Source organism: Sphaeramia orbicularis, chromosome 1 (assembly GCF_902148855.1).
Source record: "Sphaeramia orbicularis chromosome 1, fSphaOr1.1, whole genome shotgun sequence".
Taxonomy (NCBI): Eukaryota; Metazoa; Chordata; class Actinopteri; order Kurtiformes; family Apogonidae; genus Sphaeramia; species Sphaeramia orbicularis.
This window is the reverse complement of record NC_043957.1, coordinates 18,293,489-18,313,940: the sequence shown is the minus strand read 5'-3', so window position 1 is coordinate 18,313,940 and position 20,452 is coordinate 18,293,489. Positions and strand designations below refer to the sequence as shown.

Sequence of the window (20,452 nt, the reverse complement as noted above, 5' to 3'; positions counted from 1 at the left end):
TTCTAAGGCAGTAGAAGGTTCCACGGGTTTTCCTACACCCACCGAGACTGACAAGCCTCTGGTCTGGACCACCTCTGCTCATTCACCTCTGGATCTCCTCACTGATCATACCCTGGCTCAAGAGCATCCTCTCCTAGTTTCCCAGGAGCTCCTAGCAGCAGCCATAGCAAAGTACAAACATTCAGCCAAGCCCTGGAGCATTCCCATGAACACCAGAAGTCCTCCTCCTCCTCCTCAGTCCAGTCCGGTGAACTTCCCGTTTCCAGTGAACACGGTGTGTCAGATTGTGCCTCGGCTGCTACACATTTCCGATCCAGGCCAGATGAAGATGAACTCTTACGCTGACGGCGCCATTCAGTGATCACACAGTAAGCATTTCAGTTTTTCATGTAAAGTTTTGGAAAATCAAGGTATTAAATAGGGTTTTGACAGAAAGTTACTCTAGTAGTTTTAGCGCTAGATCTCCATAAATCAGCTGCCATGATGAATTATCAAACAAATTTGAAATCCGAAAAAGTGAGTCATGTTCATTTAGACATGGTTGTAATAAATAGGAATAGAGCATCCATTCACACCGAGTCGGGTAAAATGCAGTTTGTCATCTTTTCATGGTCATCAGATGTGACCCATTTGGACATTCAGAGGCTCTGTAGTGAACATGGAAACAGTCATCTTCTACAACAGGGGCTCCCAAACTTTTAAACTTATGACCCCCAAAATAATGGTGCCAGAGACTGGCGACCCCCACTATCCCCAAAGTGACTGAAACAAACACAAAAAAACGTGCACAGGGCTCACCCACTAAAGGTGTATCCAAACACAGGCATAACAACACAGAAGAACAGAACAGCCTGGCAACCATGATACAATTTGTATAACAACTAGTGTGTTGACTCGTGGGGAACCACAGGTTCTAGATCCTGGACTTCATCATTGTCAATATCGAGGGTGGGATGTGAAAAGGAGGGGTGTTTTTTAAAATCCACATCCTCGTCCCCCAGCACAGATATTTGTGTATTCATGCATGCTGTACCGCATTTGTCCAGCAGTCACCACCAAAGCATTCACGTGATTCTTGGCATAGCAATGTGATTGTAAGGCTATTGTTTTCCTAAATTACTAATATTTCCCAAAATATTGGTCCCATTAACTTGCTGCTAGTCTCTTCCTTGACCAAAATACATAAGTATGCCAAACTGCAGCAGTCAGCTCTTTCCAGATTTTGTGTGATGCCCAAGACACACACACAGTCCACTTCCCCTTTATAATATAGATTTATTATAAGATAAAAGCAGAATACGTCAAAGTAATCTCCATGTAACATATGACTGAACACTGTTGCTGTTATATGCAAACTTAATTTTAACACAATACTTGAAACACAATACTGAAACATTTTTAAAAAACATGCGCACACAGGACTCGCACAATGATATTTTGGCCTAACTGCCACATTGCATTGTGGGTACTGGACATTTTACTCATTGTGTTCTGTTTTATGTGCAGGGGTTCAAGGGGGGGTTCTGTGTTGATGTTAATGTTATTTAGGCTAATGTGTCTTATACAATGTTTATTGGCCTTTTTATGTTTACTTTTATTTTTATTAATGTGACACAATTAGTCACATCTGTAGGCCGAACAATGCCTTACCTGTTTGTTGATGTTAAGCTGATGTTCATGCACATCAAATCTAAGTGATACTCTTAGAAAATAGACCCATCTCTCGTGGTTATTTGACTTACAGAGTGAACCTCTTGCCTTCAATCTGAAAACACCACAAAATTATTGTTAATCTGTTGTAGTCACCTCAGGGATCACCCATATTTTCACAGTTGGTAGAAATCTGAACCTTTTTATATCGGACTTTTTTCTTCAGGTTGGATCTGTGGAGATGGACCAGGACACGATAATATTCTAAAGAATCGACCACTGATTCATGGTGGAGGATGTGCTTTCTGTAATCTACAGCACTTTGAACCCACCTCTTAAACTGAAATGTTTCTGATTAAAAATAAATAACGGCAGTTACTACAATCTGTATATTACTAGATATTATGCTGACTTTTGAAACTTTTGGTTGAAATGTAAATGACTTCATTTGAATTGTTAATAAAGGTTATTGCATGTTAAAAGGATATTTGTTTATGATTGTCTTACTTCTTACTCATTCAAAAGTGTGAAGACTTTCAAAAAAAAGTGAAGACAAGACACCATAACACTGTTTAGCAATTTATAGAAATCTTATTTTAACAAAACATAAACATTGAAGAAAGCACAGACTGGAGACAATATGTTGAAGACTGGTAGTTGTATCTTGAGTAGTTAACTTGGAGACTGAAAATATATCAAAATGTACCTGGACACAATATCTCAAAACAGGAAATCAATCTTGTTCTAGTGAGATCTAATAACATCCGCTCTAATAATCATTTCTCACAGCAGGAGGAGTCAAGATGAGATGGATGAGACTAACGGTCTGTATTTTTACAGCCAAATCTTCATCTGAATAAACAGAAGAATCAGCACGACGGCTCTACTGGAGCAGTGTGAAGTCCCTGCAAAGACCAAGAACAAATTAGGTACAGGATGATGTTTTTATTCTCTGATGTATTTTAACACCCTTTAACCCCTGAGACATTATTCCAGGTAAACATGCTGCTGTGAATCTGTGTCTGTTTCAGTGTCATAAAAGCTGCTGTGAGCATATGCTTGTGTTCCTTTTCCTTAGTGGTTTTGCTTTACTGTGTGTTTTAGGGTCAAAACAGGGTGGAATAACAGAAAAAGACAGAGGAATTAAAATTTGATAGGTTTTTACTTAATAAGACACTCAGAATGTACATCAGTAAGAGATTTAGGATGTTGAACATAAACTGTGAAGTGGAACACACTAAACAACAACAAGGATTAGAATTTTTATCCTAGTAGTTTTTGTTTTGGGGCTCTTTTTTTTTTTTTTTTCTAAATCAGTCCAGCTGCTTTTTGGCACATGGTTGAACTCCAAAAAGCAGTCAGACGGTCAAAACTCAGTAAAAACACAGGGGAAAAAAAAAAAAAAAGGAAATCACAATACTGCAAACAGTAAAAACAAAACAAAAAAGGAAAACGATGCAAAAAAAAAAGCAAGTCAAGTTTATAGCAAATCAGTCTCACTCACTGCTCTGTGTCCCCCCCCCCATTCCTCAGGTGGTGGGGGGTGCACTGAGCATGCTCAGACATCTATGGAAAGAACAAGGCCTATTCTATCAGCACATTTTGAATTTTTTTCCTGTTGAACAAACAGTTGAATTTTTATGAATATTTAAAATAAGTCATACATTCAGAGCACTCACCACAGACACGTCAGGGGTTAAAGGCTTAATGTTCTAATGTTCTTTCCATTTCCTTGGAGCATTATGTATGTAATGTTAATGCCCCAGTGAAAGGATTTTGTTTTCATCTGTTACGTCTTCTGTCTTTTTACGTCTTCTTTCATCTTTTACATGATTTGTGTCTGTCATTTTCATCCTGCTGTGTCTTGTTCCAGTACGTTTGTCATATTTATGTAATTTTCCCTGTTACATAATTTTCATCCCATGTTTGTTGCATCTTTTAAGTCATTTCTTCTTCAGTAAGATGAAAATGGCAGAAGAAAAGAGTCATGAAAGGGACAATGTTTCAAGTTCTGCCATACATCGAAAACTGATTTAAACATCAGAGTGAATTTGAAATTCAGAGGTTTAATCTTCCCATATGAATTTGGCGTCACATACACTTTGCTTTGCACACAAACATGGGGGAAATTGGAAGTTGGTCTTTTACAATTCAGAGCCTGTACTTTTCACTTTTACTGCAAAAAAGAAGTTGAGTCAGAGCCTCAACATTTACCATAGTCTTAGAAATAGGATCCTTCTACTGGAGTTAAACTGTTCCTTTGCCACATTTGACAGGGACTAAAATGTGCTAATAAAGACTTTACGCAGAACATTTAAGTGTTAACATTATCAGCAGAAATGGTAACGTCTGCTGTCAAGACCCATTCACATCAATAAAAGAACCAGAACTCATTTCTTTTTTTATCCCTGCATTTGTGGTTCATTCATAGATGAAATCCAAATACGTTTTTGAAGTAAAATACAATCCTTTATTTATTTATGAAAATATGACAAACATACCACTGCCGGTGATGACCTCCACCTCTACTGTATGGTATTTCTGTCCAACATGTCCTATTGCCAGCACTGTGTATTTCCCTGCATGCTTAGTGGTTGAGTGGGTGGGCGGGGCAGTCTTGAGGCCGTCTCTCATCCAGGTGACCAATGGTGGAGGGTTTCCCCTCACCTCACAGCTCAGCCTCTCCCCCTCTCTCACCTGAAGTTTAGCAGGACAAAGAATCTGTGGGCCGACTAGACAGAGGAAGAGGTAGAATCAGATTTCATGAACCTCTTTTCATTAGGGGTGTAAGAAAATATCGGTCCTGCAATATATCGGGATATTTCATTTCACAATACTGTATCGGTATTAAAAAGTACTGTATTGATATTTTTAGATATTTATTCAAATTTAGATATTGTGCAGGTTCATTTGTTTTTAGTTTTTCTTTTTTGTTTATATTTTATTCATTACTGTTTAACACTATTTTATTATGTAATGGTTATTTGAAACACCCTAAAGACACTTTTAACTGTCTTAGAGGCAGATGGTAGTTCTTTTGTTGGGACTGCACAAAAAATGTTATGATGTTTTCTAAAAAATTTCCTTTTTAACAGTATTATGATATACCGTGATATATCATATCATGAACCTAGTATTGTGATTTGTATCGAATCGCCATATTTTTCCCAATACACACCCCTACTTTTCATCCAATATGAACCTCACTCCAACTTGGAGATCTAACAAGAAACGGTGTCCGCTGGCTGCGAAACCAGCCCAGACCCATGTAATAATGTCAAATAGTTATGTTGGACAGAAGCAAACTGATGTTACAAAGTTAATCTTCTCAAAATACTACTGTTGGTCATGAAATTCAACTTCTAATCTGTTTTTAGTTTAGCACAACAGTCTCAACATGAATATTTGCTCCTACCAGCCACTTCCATTAGAATACATATGTGTGTGTGTGATTTTTAGTATTTAATAAGAATGCTGAAGTAATACAACTTCTCAAAATGATCACAGAGGTACTTGGGGACATGACATTCAAGAAAATTATATATAGTATATATTTTGGAACAGAACTGGATGATAAGAAAAAAAAAAGTGCTCTCCTGTTTTGTCTGATATTATGTGATGCACTTGGACACAGATTGTACAGTTTATTCAACCGGAAGCAGCTCATTGAACCTGTGATTTCACAAATAAAATGACAGAAAACAGCTGAAAATCTAATTTGACTGATTTTGATGCTATAATGCTGTGTTGTGATTGGTGGAAAGAGCTGGCAATGTTGCACTTGATACTCTATTAAGACAACAGCTGATTGGTTTTCCGCTGTAAGTCACTTTGGAAAAAAGCATCTGCCAGATGCATAAATGTAAATGTAGCCCTTTGATCCTGTAGGTTCTGAGCTCATTTTTGTAATCAGTAAAATATAAAATGTTTTTAGGATTATTTTAATATAGGTGGAGACAATGCTACATATCCTTCTACTACAACACAGTTTTCTTATTCATATTTTCTGAAATAATAATATGTGGCCAAAAGGAAATTAAGTCCTATAATTTAGTTAAAAAAATCACTTTAATCGTAAACTATGAAAAAATTGCACACATGTAGTTGGATGAACTGAAGTGATGACATTTTAGATCCAAAAGGTCAACTTCACTGTAACTTCATATTCTGTAAAAACGTTTTCTCTCCATTATTCAACACCATTGTTCTGTGAAAATGGTCTGATCAAACATAATGTTTCCGACTCTAAATCATTCACTAGAATCATACAAGTCAGTATAATGAATACTTCCATTTCGGCTAAAAATGCACCTAATACGTCTTTATTTAATTCTTTCCTAGTGGAAAAATATGGATGTAACTGCCGCGGTAACCACAAGGCTCTCGTTCAGTCTAATTTAAAATAGTCGTCACATAGTTTTAGCAGCTGGTTTGTGACAGTAATCCCACCTCTATCCCCTGGTGTAAGTGGTTCTTGGTTAGAGCTCAGTAAAGTGTTGGTGCCAGTCTGTAATCAGGACCAGGCCTGGTTCTTTGACCGTCAAAACACAAAGAACTGGTCCAAGATGAGGCCTTGAACTGCTCTAGTAGAAAAGGGAAGACAGGAGAGATGAAACCAGAACTGTGCACATTGTTTTACTCACAGAGGAGTGTTGCAGTGATGTTTTCTGACTTCGCCATTGGAGGACTCTCTGGTCCTCCGGGTCCCAGGTCTAGTTTGGCCTCACACCAGTACTGAGCTCCATTATCGTCTTTACTGGGACTGATGTCCAGGGTGAAGGTCTCAGTCGCTGGTTTCTGCCCTGTGTTATTAATGGACTTAAGCTGAACCAGTTCTGTCTCGCCTCTGAAAAACCTCACAATAAGGTTTTTAACCGGAGCAACATCCCAAACCGTACACTGCAGAGTGTACTGATGGCCCTCAAACATCGGCCCAGTGTGATTTACAAAGCTGATGGAAACTTTTTCTGGAGGCTCTGTAGAGAAAGAAACAAAGAACACTGAAGAGTCACTACACAGAAATATCTCAATAAATTATGTATACCGGAACCTTTATTTAGCTCAGCAGCAGAGGGTAGAAGGTATCTGAAGCAGGCTGTTATTTCTGTTTAAGAAGAAGAATCAGAGGTATAATCAAATGTAGTATGAAGGCTTGTTTTGATCTGGGCCTGTTAAAGTTAATGCATCATTCATTATGTACAAACTCAACACCTCTTGTTACTTCTGTTTTACATTCAGTTCAATCAACAGTAAACCTCCATTCATTTGGTTCACAGGATGTAATCTGCCGGACTAGTCCTGCCATGAGGTGATTATTTCAGTCCATATGCTCCTCCCCTCTGTTATGTATCTGTTTTTAAAAGTTCTCTTCACTATATTAAAGAACCACAACCTATGCACCGCAATTACGCACTCAGTCTGACAGGTTTTGACAAAACCACCTCTTTTCATGTGCTTTTTTTGAAACGGTATATTCATTTTAATACCGCGACTCAAATGTTCCACTAAAACAAGTTGACACTTTTGTTGCATCTTGAGCTAAAGTGTGAATTACAACCTAGGCTAACTAACCGAAGAGTCTTTACCATTTTTCCAAAATGATGGCCCATTGAACCAGACCTACAGGATCTCCAGGACTAGCACACTGCAAGTGAAGCATTGAGATGATGCTTCACTACAATATGTAGCCTCGTAGTTCAGATGAAACATTAACACACATACACCTGCAGTGACTGAAATCAGACAGTGGCTGCATTTCCATAAAAAGTCAGATGAATTGGAATCCAAAACTTTCAGAATTTAAAACGTATATTATTTATTTATCTTAGTCCTTTCCACTGGAGGTTGTTTTAAAGAAAATGTAGCATTGTAAGAATAATTAAATTGTGATAAAATCTTTTTTCTACATCTTTTTATACCAGTTTTAGTGCTCGTCTTTATCGTCTTAACCTCCCCATCTTCACAGATAACTTCCAGCTACCTTTTGATTGAATAATCAGTAAATATGTGTTCTGTTTTGGAACGATGTCTCTGTCTTATTTCAGTTAATGAACCTGTGTTGCCTGCGTAGGCAGTATTGGTTTAGTCCTTAATATATTTCCTGGGGTGAGACTCCCCAGGTGGCGGCGTGTAGTGGTTTGATTCTGGTGGCCCTCCAGACTTCCTCTTCTCCAGCCCCGCCACATTCCAGCGGGGCTGGATATAATGCATATGCATAATGCATATAATAAATCAAGTAGCATCACTTATTGAAACTGGTATGTAAAGAATTAAAATCCTCAATAAATGATTGAACATTTGATAGTTTTGTACAGAGCTGAAGTGGCTTAAGAAATGTTTGCAGGAAAAAAAGCAAAAAATGTTTTGATATGATATTATGCCAATTTTTTTTTTGTTCATGTACATTTTTGTCTGGAGGGCTGTAAAATAGAGCGATCCACAAGTGATAAAACCAGAGTTCTGGACTCACTGTAGACGGTCACAGGGAGGTGCAGTTGACATGGACCTCCGTGATCAGACAGTGCATAGCACATGGGTTTGATGCTCCACTCAGTCACCCTGTCTTCACTCCAGACCAGAAAATTACCCTGAGTAGGTTGAGGAGCTCTCTGCATTTAAAAATGGACATACATATTTAGAAGAGCCTTTTGTTTCTCCCAAAAAAGAAGCATAAAGATGTTTCATGTTTTTCACCATTAAAATAGGACGTATCAGTTGAATAAATGCTATAATAGGTGCTATAATACATGATGCCTTGTACCTTTGTTTTAATAAAGAAGTTGTTCTAAATATATTGTTGCCCATAAAGTTGGAATAATTGTGTTTCCAGACATGCTCCTTGTTTTATTCCTTTTTATACACATCAGTGATCACCTTGGACCTGGTGTAATGATTACATACTGAGTCCCAGTTACACTCTATCAATCAGAAATAGATCACATTGTCACAGTCATCTCATGAGAAAAGGTAAATATTTCATTCCAACTTTATGAGCAACAGTGTATATGGGGAAAATATCAACTCATAAAAATTGCCATGGTTTTTAAACAGTTTAGTGGAAAGACAAGTGTAATATACGGTCAGATTAATTTCTAAATCTTATAAAAACATTTAAACACTAAATAGTCCACATCTAGTAATTCCCCTGGTGGTTCAAGTCATAAATGAATGATGGCTGTAACTATACCTGTAAGTTTTCCCAGCCCAGTAGATAAAAGTCCATCTGAGATAGAGAGCAGTTGGCCTTGACTGGATCACCAAACCTGTAAAAAGAGAATTTCAACAAGACTGAGTCACAAATACTAGTATCTCAAAGTCTCAATATTCTCTTTACCTTTGCAATTTATTACCAGTGTGTGGGTGGGAATTGTCTAATTAAGAAGACTGGACCACTTAAGGGTCAAACTAAAAGAATTCATGTGCATTTAAAGACCATAACAAACAGCGAATCATCCTTTTAACAGTGTGTCGAAAAAACCTGTAGCATAAAACTATCCAAGTCAGTGCCGTTTGTTCCTCATTACACTTTTGGTTCACGTTACTCGGTCTCAGGGAAGAAAAGTCTTTATTATTTGTCAGTAAATTATACAAGCTGACATACAACACACACACACTGAAATCACCCCTCTGCTTTTAACCCATCACTAGCTGAACACGTCACACACTACTACGACTGGGAGCAATGGGCTGCAATGTCAGACACCCAAGAGGCAAATGGGGCTTAAGTGCCTTGCTCAAGGGCATATGAGCCAGCAATTTCTCTGCTGGTCCAGAGAATCGAACCAGCAGCCCTTGAACATCCAACCCTCTTAACATGTAGCTCATTGTATTTGCAATGTGTCAAGTAGGGTTTTTTTATTATTATTATTTGAGATTAGTCTTGAGTTGAACAAATAACAGATTTCATTTGTTGCCACTGTCAAACTTAACTGTATCTTGTAAACATCAGCGCATACAGTTGAAAAGTGGGTTGGGTTTATCAGTGTTTTTCCTTTTTATTACTACCGCCCCCAAAAAGGAGGCAAGAGGTATTGTTTTTGGTGCGTTTTTTTTCTTTGTTTCTTTGTTAACACTCAAGCAGCAAAACTATTGGTTGAATTCATACCAGATTGGGTTTATAGATTGCCAGTGACCCAGAATAGATGTGGCTACATTTTGGGAACAGTAATAATAATAATAATAATAATAATAATAATAATAATAATAATAATAACTTTATTTGTATAGCACCTTTAAAAACAAAGTTTACAACTTGCTTTGACAGAGGGCACAACAGCAGGATACACGAAGCAAGTAAAAATACTAAAACAGAAGCAACACAATTAGAGAGATGTATGAACAAATTAATAATCAAACCGGATCAAATTTAAAAATTTAAATTAAAAGTTAAAAAGGGACAGACATCACATGAAAGCAAGTCTATAAAAATGTGTTAGTCAAAGTTCAATTTTTTTATGAATGTTTAAAATCTTTTTCTTTTTTTTTTTTTTTTTTCCCCCCATTTACTTATAATGGGCAAAATTTCCCATGTATTGGTTGAATTCATACCATGTTTGGTTTATAGATTGCCAGTGACCCAGAATAGGTGTGGTTACGTTTTGGGAAAAGTAGGTCAAAGTTCACATTTTTTATGAATTTTTAAAATCTTTTTTTTCCTCCCATTTACTAATAATGGGCAACATTTCGAACGTCTATAAAAACATCAATTGTGTTTCAATTTGCTTCAAACGTGGTACATATACAGAGGCAATTGATATGCTGACACCACCACACACATATACATGATGACATCAGCTGGATGGATGCCAAAATAAGTTAAAATACGTGCAAGGGGCGGGGCTTGTTGTGCCAGGCACCACTTGTTACACTTTTTAATTATTTTTAAGCTAAGGATTCATTTGACACATGAACAAGTGGAATTTTTGCTCCATTTGTTGTTTATAAAACTTCACCTTTGCACGAGTGTCTTCATGATGCTTCATACATTTTCAAAATGTGACAGATGTGGACTCAGTCAAGCATATGAACCTCAACTGTTCTACTGTAGAATGAGGCCTGGCTTCATCCTGCTGAAATAACCACAGACTTCTGCACATCCACTCTTTTAGTTCGATACTTTCTCTAGTGATCTCTCTTGGTGTCTGTCTGGACCTTTTTGAGTGGGGTATATTCATAATTAGGTTGGTCTGTGGAAACACTGAACATCTTTGGGGTTTTGTCAGTTACATAAGGATCATAAAAACCTTTTCTGTGGTTCTGTTCTGGTCTTGACATAGTCTTGGTTCAGATGGTTTTGACAACAACACGAGCACATTGAAGATGAAGCTAGAGTGATCCAGTTTTTAAGATTTACATTGTATCGCACGGGAGGTTTTGTACTTTTTGTGGTCTTTCTGGACATTAAAATGAATGTAGATTAATGAAAGTGTTTTTCATTTTCATCTTCCTGTGTAAATTGTGATGGCAGGTTTCTAGAATCTATCCCAGCATGCACCAGGGGCGTGATGCTCAGTACTCACCTGACGACCAGAGAGGAAGGGGAGATCATCAGGAGGCAGGGGCTGAGGGAAGGAGGGGTGGGCTGCAGGACACTGAGGGAGGGGGATGGGGCTGAAGATGATGACGGAGGCCAGATTTGAGATGGAAGAGGTGGAGGAGGTGTGTAAATGGAAACAGGGAGCGAGATGGCTGAGGTCAGATGGGAGGGCGTAGAACAGGGAGGAGGAAGAAAGACACAATCAGTCACGATAACATGTCAACATTTATCTAGGTCAGTGGTTCTCAACAGGACCCGCTATTAGCACTTAATGAGAAGCCACACGACCCAGAGTGATAAAAGATGAACTTCTCAAATTTATTTCATAAAAAAGATGGTGTGTTTTGAACCTGTGATAATACAGAATATCACAGTATGAGAACACAACACAAGTTTAATGATAAACCAAACTGACCAGCAGGTGGCGATAATAAAGATGGAAATATTAACTTTAACACTTAAGACACATTTTAACCAAAACTAAAAAGTGCACTCAGTTAAAAATCAAAAGTGCATTCAGTCACTTACTCAAGCATTAAACACACTGAGGTTTTTGTTGTCAGTGTAGGTAAAACCATATCTGATGTAGTCATTGTCAGACCTTCAGTTTTACTATGATTTGAATACAAACTTCTGTTCTTCTTTTATGCTGCGAAATGTCTGGTGTTAATTAGCATTACAGCACATTACCGCCACCATCTGATGGGGAGTGTGAATGGACAGCACTCGGTTCCATAAAAAAAACTAGAAAAGCACTCAGAGAGCGCAGACCTCCGTCAAGGCAGATCAGCCCCCCCGATCACCCACCAAAATTTAATCATTTGTTCCTTGTGCCAGTATCAACATTTCCTGAAAATTTCATCAAAATCCATCCATAATTTTTTGAGTTATCTTGCTAAGTAACCAACAAATAAACCCAGATGAAAACATAACCTCCGCCGTTCCTTGGCAGAGGTAATAAAGCACAGATTTGTTTCCTGCAACCCACTGAAAATGGGTTTGAGACCCACTTTTGGGTCTCAACCCACCGGTTGAGAATCACTGATGACGCTCACTACTGTCCACAGTCCATTCAATCGTCAATAGAAATAGATGTGTAAAAATACTCTGGTTGAAGCACCTTTAATTTGGACTTCATCTGTGAATGAAACCTAAATGTAGAGAAACTGCACAACATTTTTCAGATGTTTTATTGATGTGAATGATGGCAGCTGGCAGATGTTTCTTTTGTGCTGATACAGTTTTACATTAAACCTTCATGTTCTGTCCTTTAAGTCCCCATGGAAGGTGGTAAAAGTAAACACTGTCTGTACTCCAGTCGAAGTACAGAGTGTGTAACAACTGAAGAATTCTGGTTCAACTTCTTCCTTCAGTAACAGTACAGGCTCTGACATGTAGTTAAAGTATAGGGATAGGACATGGAAAAACATTTCTGTCAGCTATTTGTTTATAAAACCAACTGAACCTGGCATCAATTTAATATGTTTAAAGAGTTTTTTTTTAAGATTATTAAGGGTTTTTTGTGAAAGAAAAAAAAAACAATGTCAACTACACGTTTCAATGTCTTGTTCATGACTCTTTTCTCCTATTATGTTAAAGTTGTATCATTGAATGAGAAATGATGTAGAAGGTGCAGTAGGACACACTGTGTATCCACGGACTGTTTCAGTCACTGGAATAAAGTATCAAACTAGTAGTTTCTGCACATCTGTATTATGGTATCATCAAGCTTTCTTGTTCAAACAAAAACTCAGGCGGCCAAAATAACTTATAATTTCACATCCTGTATCAGCTGATAGTTTACATTATAGCTCTGTTGGCTTAGCTCTGTTTTTAGACAGAAAACAGCCACAGCAAAACCACTAATCACCTCTGTTTCCTGCACGGTTTTTGTTGTCAATATCCGCACTAAAGATCTGTTTGGAATTGAACAAACAAGGTGAGAACAGTCACAGTTTAGTCTGAACCAACAAACACCAACTTAGCAAAGATAATAACATCCCATGGTAACTTGATACCTTCATAAGCCTCAGAATTAAACTGACCCGTGTAGAAGAAATGCTGCCATTCCAGCATTAAACTCCATGCTTTTCATTTAGAGCTGTATCCAGTTAAAACCATGACCACCATGAAAAACCCAGCAGAGTGACTCAGTACTCCCTCTAGTGGTCACATAAACCACCTGGACCATTGGTGTACAGCAGGGGTGTCAAACTCATTTTTAGTTCCAGGGCCACATTCAGCTAAATTTGATCTGAAGTGGGCCGGACCAGTAAAATAATAACATAATAATATATAAATAATGTCAACTCCAAACTTTTCCCAATGTTTTACACTGAAAAAGTAAAATTACATTATGAAAATGTTAACATCTACAAACTATCCTTTCAAACAATGTGAATAACATGAACAAACTGAGAAAAAAAGTGTAATTTTAACACTATTATGCTTTATTTTATCATTTCCACATGTACATTATAACTTACAGATCACAGTGGATCTACAAATACACAAAATATTTAGTAACAGGTGGAATATTATTAAAATTGCACTTCTCTTAAGGCATTTCAGGTTGTTCATATTTGTTCAGGTTATTCAGATTTTTTGCAAAATTATACTTTGTTTTAGTCTAAATACATGAAAAAATTTATTTATATTTACACAGAGGAAAATTTGGAGTTGTGAGTATTTATAGGTTATTATGAGACTGAATTGGTCTGAATGTGGAACCTGAACTAAAATGATTGTTAATATCTTAGTATAATTTTTGCATTTCACAAATTCATCCCAGGGGCCGGACTGGACCCTTTGACAGACCGGATTTGGCCCCTGGGCCGCATGTTTGACACTTGCGGTGTGCAGTATTTAGTGCATATCTCTACTATCCAATATATTGGCATCTTTGGCAGAACTTCAAAAATCTTTATTCTATGCACTGGAATGATAATTTAGGTCATTTTGAATACTTTAAAATATAGGTCCTTTAATACATCTGAGCCAAATCTACAAAATTTGATGTAATGGGGGCATGTTAAATCTGATAAATAACAAAATCTGATAGCAGAAACTGATAATATCTGTGTTCATGTGTTTATCCTGGTGCTTGAATCTGTATGATTCACTTTCTCTGTCGTTACATAACGCAGGCAAGGGGTCAATTGAATTTTGCCATCTCGTGAAATAATACTGTTTTTAGCTGATCTATTGTGAACCATTGTTTGGTGGTGCACTGAATACACCCAGTGTGTTCCTCTGAGGAAGGAAGGACACCCTGCCCAAGTCAAAAGAACTCTCTCCTCTTTTCTATGACCATTGTTTCACTGAATCCTGGGCTTGTTCTCCTCCTATCAGATGATCTCACCCACAGTAGCCCACTGGAGTGTGTGTTTTCTCTGCATTCCGGCTGTCAAAGCGTAGTATGTTTCCTATGTGCCCCTCCGCAATATCAATTAAGACCATTTTATGCCTACACAGCAAATACAGAAGGTAACAGATGAATCACACAAATAATGTTTGACTATTAAGTATATTAAAGCCCTGTGTTTTTATTACTATGTGGCCAAAGCATGGAAAGAGTTGTGGCTGTAAATGTGTCTGTCCTTACATGCTTTGATGTTACTAGGTTACATGGTGATAAGACGACGTAAGTTTTTCAGTGTAGAGTTATTAACGATCAAAAAAATGCATTGAAATTTAAAGTACAGTGTATTGTAGTTTGATGTTGAGGTGTACACACTGTTATGTGTTACCGTACACACAGACTGTAGCATCTGTACTGTTTAAAGGTCCTCTCAATAATGACACACTCTATTACTGTACTATACTATTCATTACTATACTATTTTGCCAAATCAGTTCATGTGGCAGATGTCCACATTTCCTTAAGTGCAATAGTGGTACAGACACTTCAAAAAAAAAAAAAAAACTTTTCTACTGCCTGAGGGACGTAATGAAATAAAAGTAATACAAAAAAAAGGCAAATGAAAGATATAAAAAGATACAAATAATGAAAAAAAGACAATGTAAAAGATGTAAAGAGACAAAAATCATGAAAAAATTCAAGATGAAGTAAAATGACAAAAACAATTAAAAATATAAGACAAAGTAAAAGATGCAACAAGACAAAATATTGTATAAAAAATGAAGACTGGATATTTTTGTCTTAGGTTATTTTGTGTTGTTGCATTTTTTGTGTCATTTTCGTTCACCTTATTGCGTGTTTTGTATCTTTTTTTTTTTGTCTTGTTCTGTCTTAAGTTTTTCACCAAGGTCATTCATTTAGGTTTAAATGGGCTTTGCAACAATAGGAAATAAAAATAACATATCATTTTATTCAGAAGCATTAAAACTAAAGTAACAAGCTGGGTTTGGAAAGGTAAGGAATAGAAAGTATAGAGATTTGTGTTAAAATGTAGGGAAATCAAGTATAAAGTTATCAGAAAATGCTCCAGTACAGTACAATGACCTTAAGTACAGTAGTAGTTGTACTTTGTGACATCCAAACCCATCAAAAATTAATCTACTATAGAAATTCTACTACACCTCTGATCTTTTTTTAATCTCAAAGCTATATTCTTAGTCTGTTCAGACTCTAAAATTACAATATCGCCTAATCTGAGAGGGACAAATGACTTACAATGAGGCAAATCATCACAAGCCAGATACATTTTCAAGGTCAGATAACTCCTATGCATGAGTGTGTCTGATAATAATGCTCATAAATCTCATGTTGCTGTCGTTCTACTCACCTGAGCTGAACAGGTGACTCAGCAGAACGATGACTGGCCAAACAGATTCACACATCCTTATCAATGTCACTGCTGATATGACGCCTCCCTTAGAAAACACCAGTTGCTGTCTGTCTGCTACAAGTGACACGACTTCAGAGAAAATCCCAACTACCCCAGGTTTTTATGGGTATGTGTGTGTGTGTGTGTGTGTGTGTGTGTGTGTGTGTGTGTGTAAGGCTGATGATCAGGCGATTCCTTTGCTTTGGCCTCTGGAACCCACCGTGGGCGTTCTCTGTTGGTATATCAAGAAAGGAAGGAAGGGAGGGTCAAGAATAATGCACTGAAGTGCTGCAGCAGAAAGGGCAGGGGCTCGTACAACTCCCAGTGTGTGTGCGTGGACACACAAGCTGCTTCAATAAGAGATCCTGAGGCTGCAAAAAGCGAACCCACAAAGACAATGAGGCGTCATGGAAAATGCTCACTGTGACGTTTGAAGAGGGGGTTTCAGAAAGGTCATATGAAGAGCGAGCTGTAAACTGTAAAAGTATAAAACCATAAACAGTGTTCCATCTTAACTCATAAAGACCCTGTGCTACTTTTGTGGCAGTTCCCACATGAATTTTTCACTATATTTAACCTTTCTTACGTGATTTATCACCATTTACTGTAATATTATTTACTTTATTTTGTGTTTTTTCAGTGAAAATCAACTATTTTCCTAAATTTAATTCATTGATTATGATGTTCATTAGAAGTCTGATTGAAATTGAGGGTTATTATATCAAAAATAGAGAACATTTAAGAAAAAGTGACTATCAGCAAAATAAATCACACTACATCCATTTCTACAATTCACAACAAAAACCCTTAACCCTTAAAGACCTACAACTATTTTTGTGGTAACTTTCAAATTATTTTTTCTCTACATTTACATCCGTATATTCTCTGTATTTGAATTTCTAGCGAAAAATTAGGTATTTTCTTTTCATTTACTGATCATTTAGATGTTCATAAAAGTAAATTCAAATGTTATTATATCAAAACAAAAATTAGGTGTTTTAGGTCTGCATTGTTGAACTTTTATGTTTTCATGTTTTTGGTGCCTTTTATATTAACACATTTTGCGTAATTACATCTTCTAATTAATTTTTACCTTGTTACATGCGTTAAACTGTAAAATAATGGATACTGTAAACCATCATCTTTTTGATGTCTTGTACATAAAATGTGCTCTATAAATAAACCTGCCTTGCCTTGCCTTACCTTGTGAACCCTCAGGAACAAGCTTTGCACACGCCAGTACTCTGGAGGTGTGGATTCAGGGGGATGTCTGAGGAAAGGAGTTTGAACTTTTGAATTATATTTTTAAAATGTAGCTTGCTTGAACCATTTTTCCAGGATCTCCTACCCCACCTTCAGTGACTCAAACTTTATACTTGGTTCAATGAAGCTGTTTAGAGAGGAAGGTGTTGATTTGCTAATAGACAGTGGAACAACTGGCAACAAGTTCTTAAACCCTTTAATTGATGCAGTGAGAAGCTTCTCATTTATTAAACAACCATCAATTTGTTGAGAGCATAAAGACTGGACTGTGTTTCAATGGTTAAAGGTCATGTGGTCTGATGAATCCAGACTGACCCTGTTCCACAGTGAAGAAATGATTGCCCATCATACCTAGTGCCTACAAGTACTGTATATGCCTGTGGGGTCAGTGCTATGGCCTGGGGTTAATTCTGTTGGTCAGATGCAATGGTGGATTTAGCAACTGGTGCCCTTAGCGACGTGCCCCCTGTTTGAACGTGTAAAATGTTGAAAATAATATAAATGCCGTTGCTGGGATTCAGACCCCGGTCTCCCACATCATAGACCATAGCATTCAGGCCTGGACTGGCTAACTGGGAGGACCGGGACAATTCCTGGTGGGCCGGTATAATATTTAGGCCACGAGGGTCGGAGTTCACTTTAAATAAATAATTTTTGGGGGGGGGGGGTGTTCAGTCATAGCACTGGGTTGATCATGTAATCTGCAACCGCTGTTCCTGGGCCACCACCCCCTCTACTAGCAAACTGTTTTTTTTCTTTCTCTTTTTTGCGGACACACCGTGACCTGGCGTAACATGTCCTTGCATACAGTTAGTAGCTGTATACTGTAGCTGTGGAGCATATACCATCTGTGCTCTGTAGGCTGTGGATGGTCAGCTGTGTTTGCTGTTTGAAACACGGATAATAAAAAGAGCAAGGGTGGTGTGGAGAAGGCAAGAATTAAAAAGAGGAAAGCTCTGGAAGCAAACGCAGCCAAATGTACCAAAACGGGCAACTTTTTCACAAAAACGACCTCCTGGTTGGAAACAACTAATGAGGACGATGAAACGGGTAAACCACCTTTCAAGCTAGTTAATTATCGAGTCAATGAATTGTGTGGCATTGTGGCGTGTAACATAACGTTATACAATTTAAATAATAGTATGATGCAATGTCACATAACTGGGAAACTTTGTCTTGTAGCTCCTCAGTCAGAAAGCAGATCCAGCAGCAGACACCAGCCATGAGCCCACAAGTCCAGAGTGGGCAGGTAGGACTGCTCAGAGAGGGAAGAGGATTAGAATAAATAGGCTCCAATGAAGAGTATGGTGTAGGCCTGTTCAGTATGAAAGGTGCTCTGAGATGCTCCAGGATTCAGCACTACATGAATGAAACTGACACCAAGGCTTTGGAAATAGAAGATTTGTGCTGAGAATTATGAGCATTTTTAAAATGTGCTTTAGTGTCAGAAGCAGAGCCAGGAGCCAGTAGTGATGAGGGGATTGTTCCTGTCAGGATGGAAGGAAAAGGTGAGCTGTTGGAACAGACTGTGTGAACAAGCGTTAGTTCCAGTAAAACCACTTTCTAGACCCAAATGATAGTCCTGACCTATTTTAATTTTTATCATTAAAAGTGAGACAGTAAATACACAAAACCCATGACTGAAAGGCAATAACATAAAGTAATATCAAATAAGCCTGCATATTTTGCCAATGTAAATATCTTAATTGGTTAAATAAGTCAAAATGTCTGTAGATATTATTTTTTATTGTGATCCAGGTGCAGGCGAGTCTAGGGAAACTGGAGGAAGTGTGAAAGGGAGAGCAGAGTCTACTGATGACAGAGGAGCAGCTCAGCAGCACAACCCTGAACCACTAGGCACAAATGAGACAGATGAAGAGAACATGTAAGGTTAGAATTGCATGATTTTAATAATAAATGGTTGTGATCTAAAGCGGGCCGGTCTGAGGTATGAAACTCCAGGGCTGAAAATGAGTCTCAGTCCGGCCCTGATAGCATTACTCACTGAGCTATCCATCCACGTGTGCTTTCAAAGTGCAAATTTATGCTCCCCGAGGCTGGGGTCTACTGCGCACACACCAGTTATGACGACAGTCCATAGCCCCTTTTACACAGCACTTCTGTTAGGGGAATATTTCACCTTTATTCCACAACGTCTGTAAATGAAATGGTGGATCATTTGGTCCCAATTCTGTCACGGTTCTGTAACGCCTCTGGAGGTGGTAACAGAGCTGTGATAGAGGTGGAATCATGACTCCAGAACGCTATGTAAAGGGAACGCCTCTCGTTCCACAACCAAGGTGTCATTTTGATGACGTATTGTGTGTGCCGTGCCAAAGGGATTTAAATATGAGCGTGGGCTGTGACTGTAAGCGGTTATCACTTTGGGTGGAGGACTCTTTCCATGGTAACATTTGTGAAATGGTGAAAGACTCTGGAGAGGTGAGCAACACCGCTATGCTCAGGGTATTTCTGACGCACATTATACGTCACACTATACGCTGCGTTGTGTCACCACCCCTTTGATTCCAGAACGCAGGTCCGCTGTGTAAAAGTCCAGCCTGTCTCACCTCTGCTCCTCCTTTGTCTTGGCTGTGGAAATCTGCCAATGGTGGAAAAGAGGTGGGATCACCATCTCACTTTTTTTCTGGGATATCTGTGTAAAAGTGGCTTATATGGTAAAAGGCATTATGAGACTTTTGTTATGATTTGGCACTATATAAATAAAGTTTGATTGAGGTAAATCTAAACTAAAGTCTAATCATGAAGAGACAACTGTCTATTCTGTTAAGACTGGAAGTACGTGGTCTGAACACAAATGCACGACCCGCGGACAAAAATATAATGTAATTGTGTTTATTAAACACAGACAGAAAACACAGTTCACACAAAAGGGTTGTGGGTGAGTCCTCAGTGAAACTGCTTCGTGGATTCGTCACGGCATCTGAACCCAAATGAGAAAGCCCACGGCCCGGGTCAGGAGCACACGAGGGGAACCCAACTAGGGAAAAACAAAGGAGCATCAGGAGACAGACCAGGTCATACACAGAGAGGCTAGTAAACAGGCAACAGGACATTGGGGAAAGGCAAACTCATGTACCGTTAATCCAGGCAAAAAGGTCAAACACGGGAATGGATACTGAGGCAGAAGCACAGACAGGGGTCAGGCAAAAACTCTGGCGTCGAGGAAACAATCCAGGTCAAAAACAGACAG

The 20,452-nt window shown here is 38.2% G+C and overlaps 1 protein-coding gene across 1 annotated transcript; it reads right to left on the bottom strand.

Moving 5' to 3' along the window:
- Nucleotides 1-2,213: 2,213 nt before the first annotated feature.
- Nucleotides 2,214-16,059, bottom strand: LOC115429767 (intercellular adhesion molecule 1-like). The gene is made up of 7 exons (XM_030149484.1): nt 15,934-16,059; nt 11,169-11,337; nt 8,837-8,912; nt 8,120-8,258; nt 6,294-6,626; nt 4,152-4,382; nt 2,214-2,555 (listed from the first exon to the last, which is right to left on the bottom strand). Exons 1-7 carry the CDS (start codon nt 15,986-15,988, stop codon nt 2,485-2,487), a joined length of 1,074 nt encoding a protein of 357 aa, XP_030005344.1. The 5' UTR covers nt 15,989-16,059; the 3' UTR covers nt 2,214-2,484.
- Between the last annotated feature and the right edge of the window lie 4,393 nt (nt 16,060-20,452).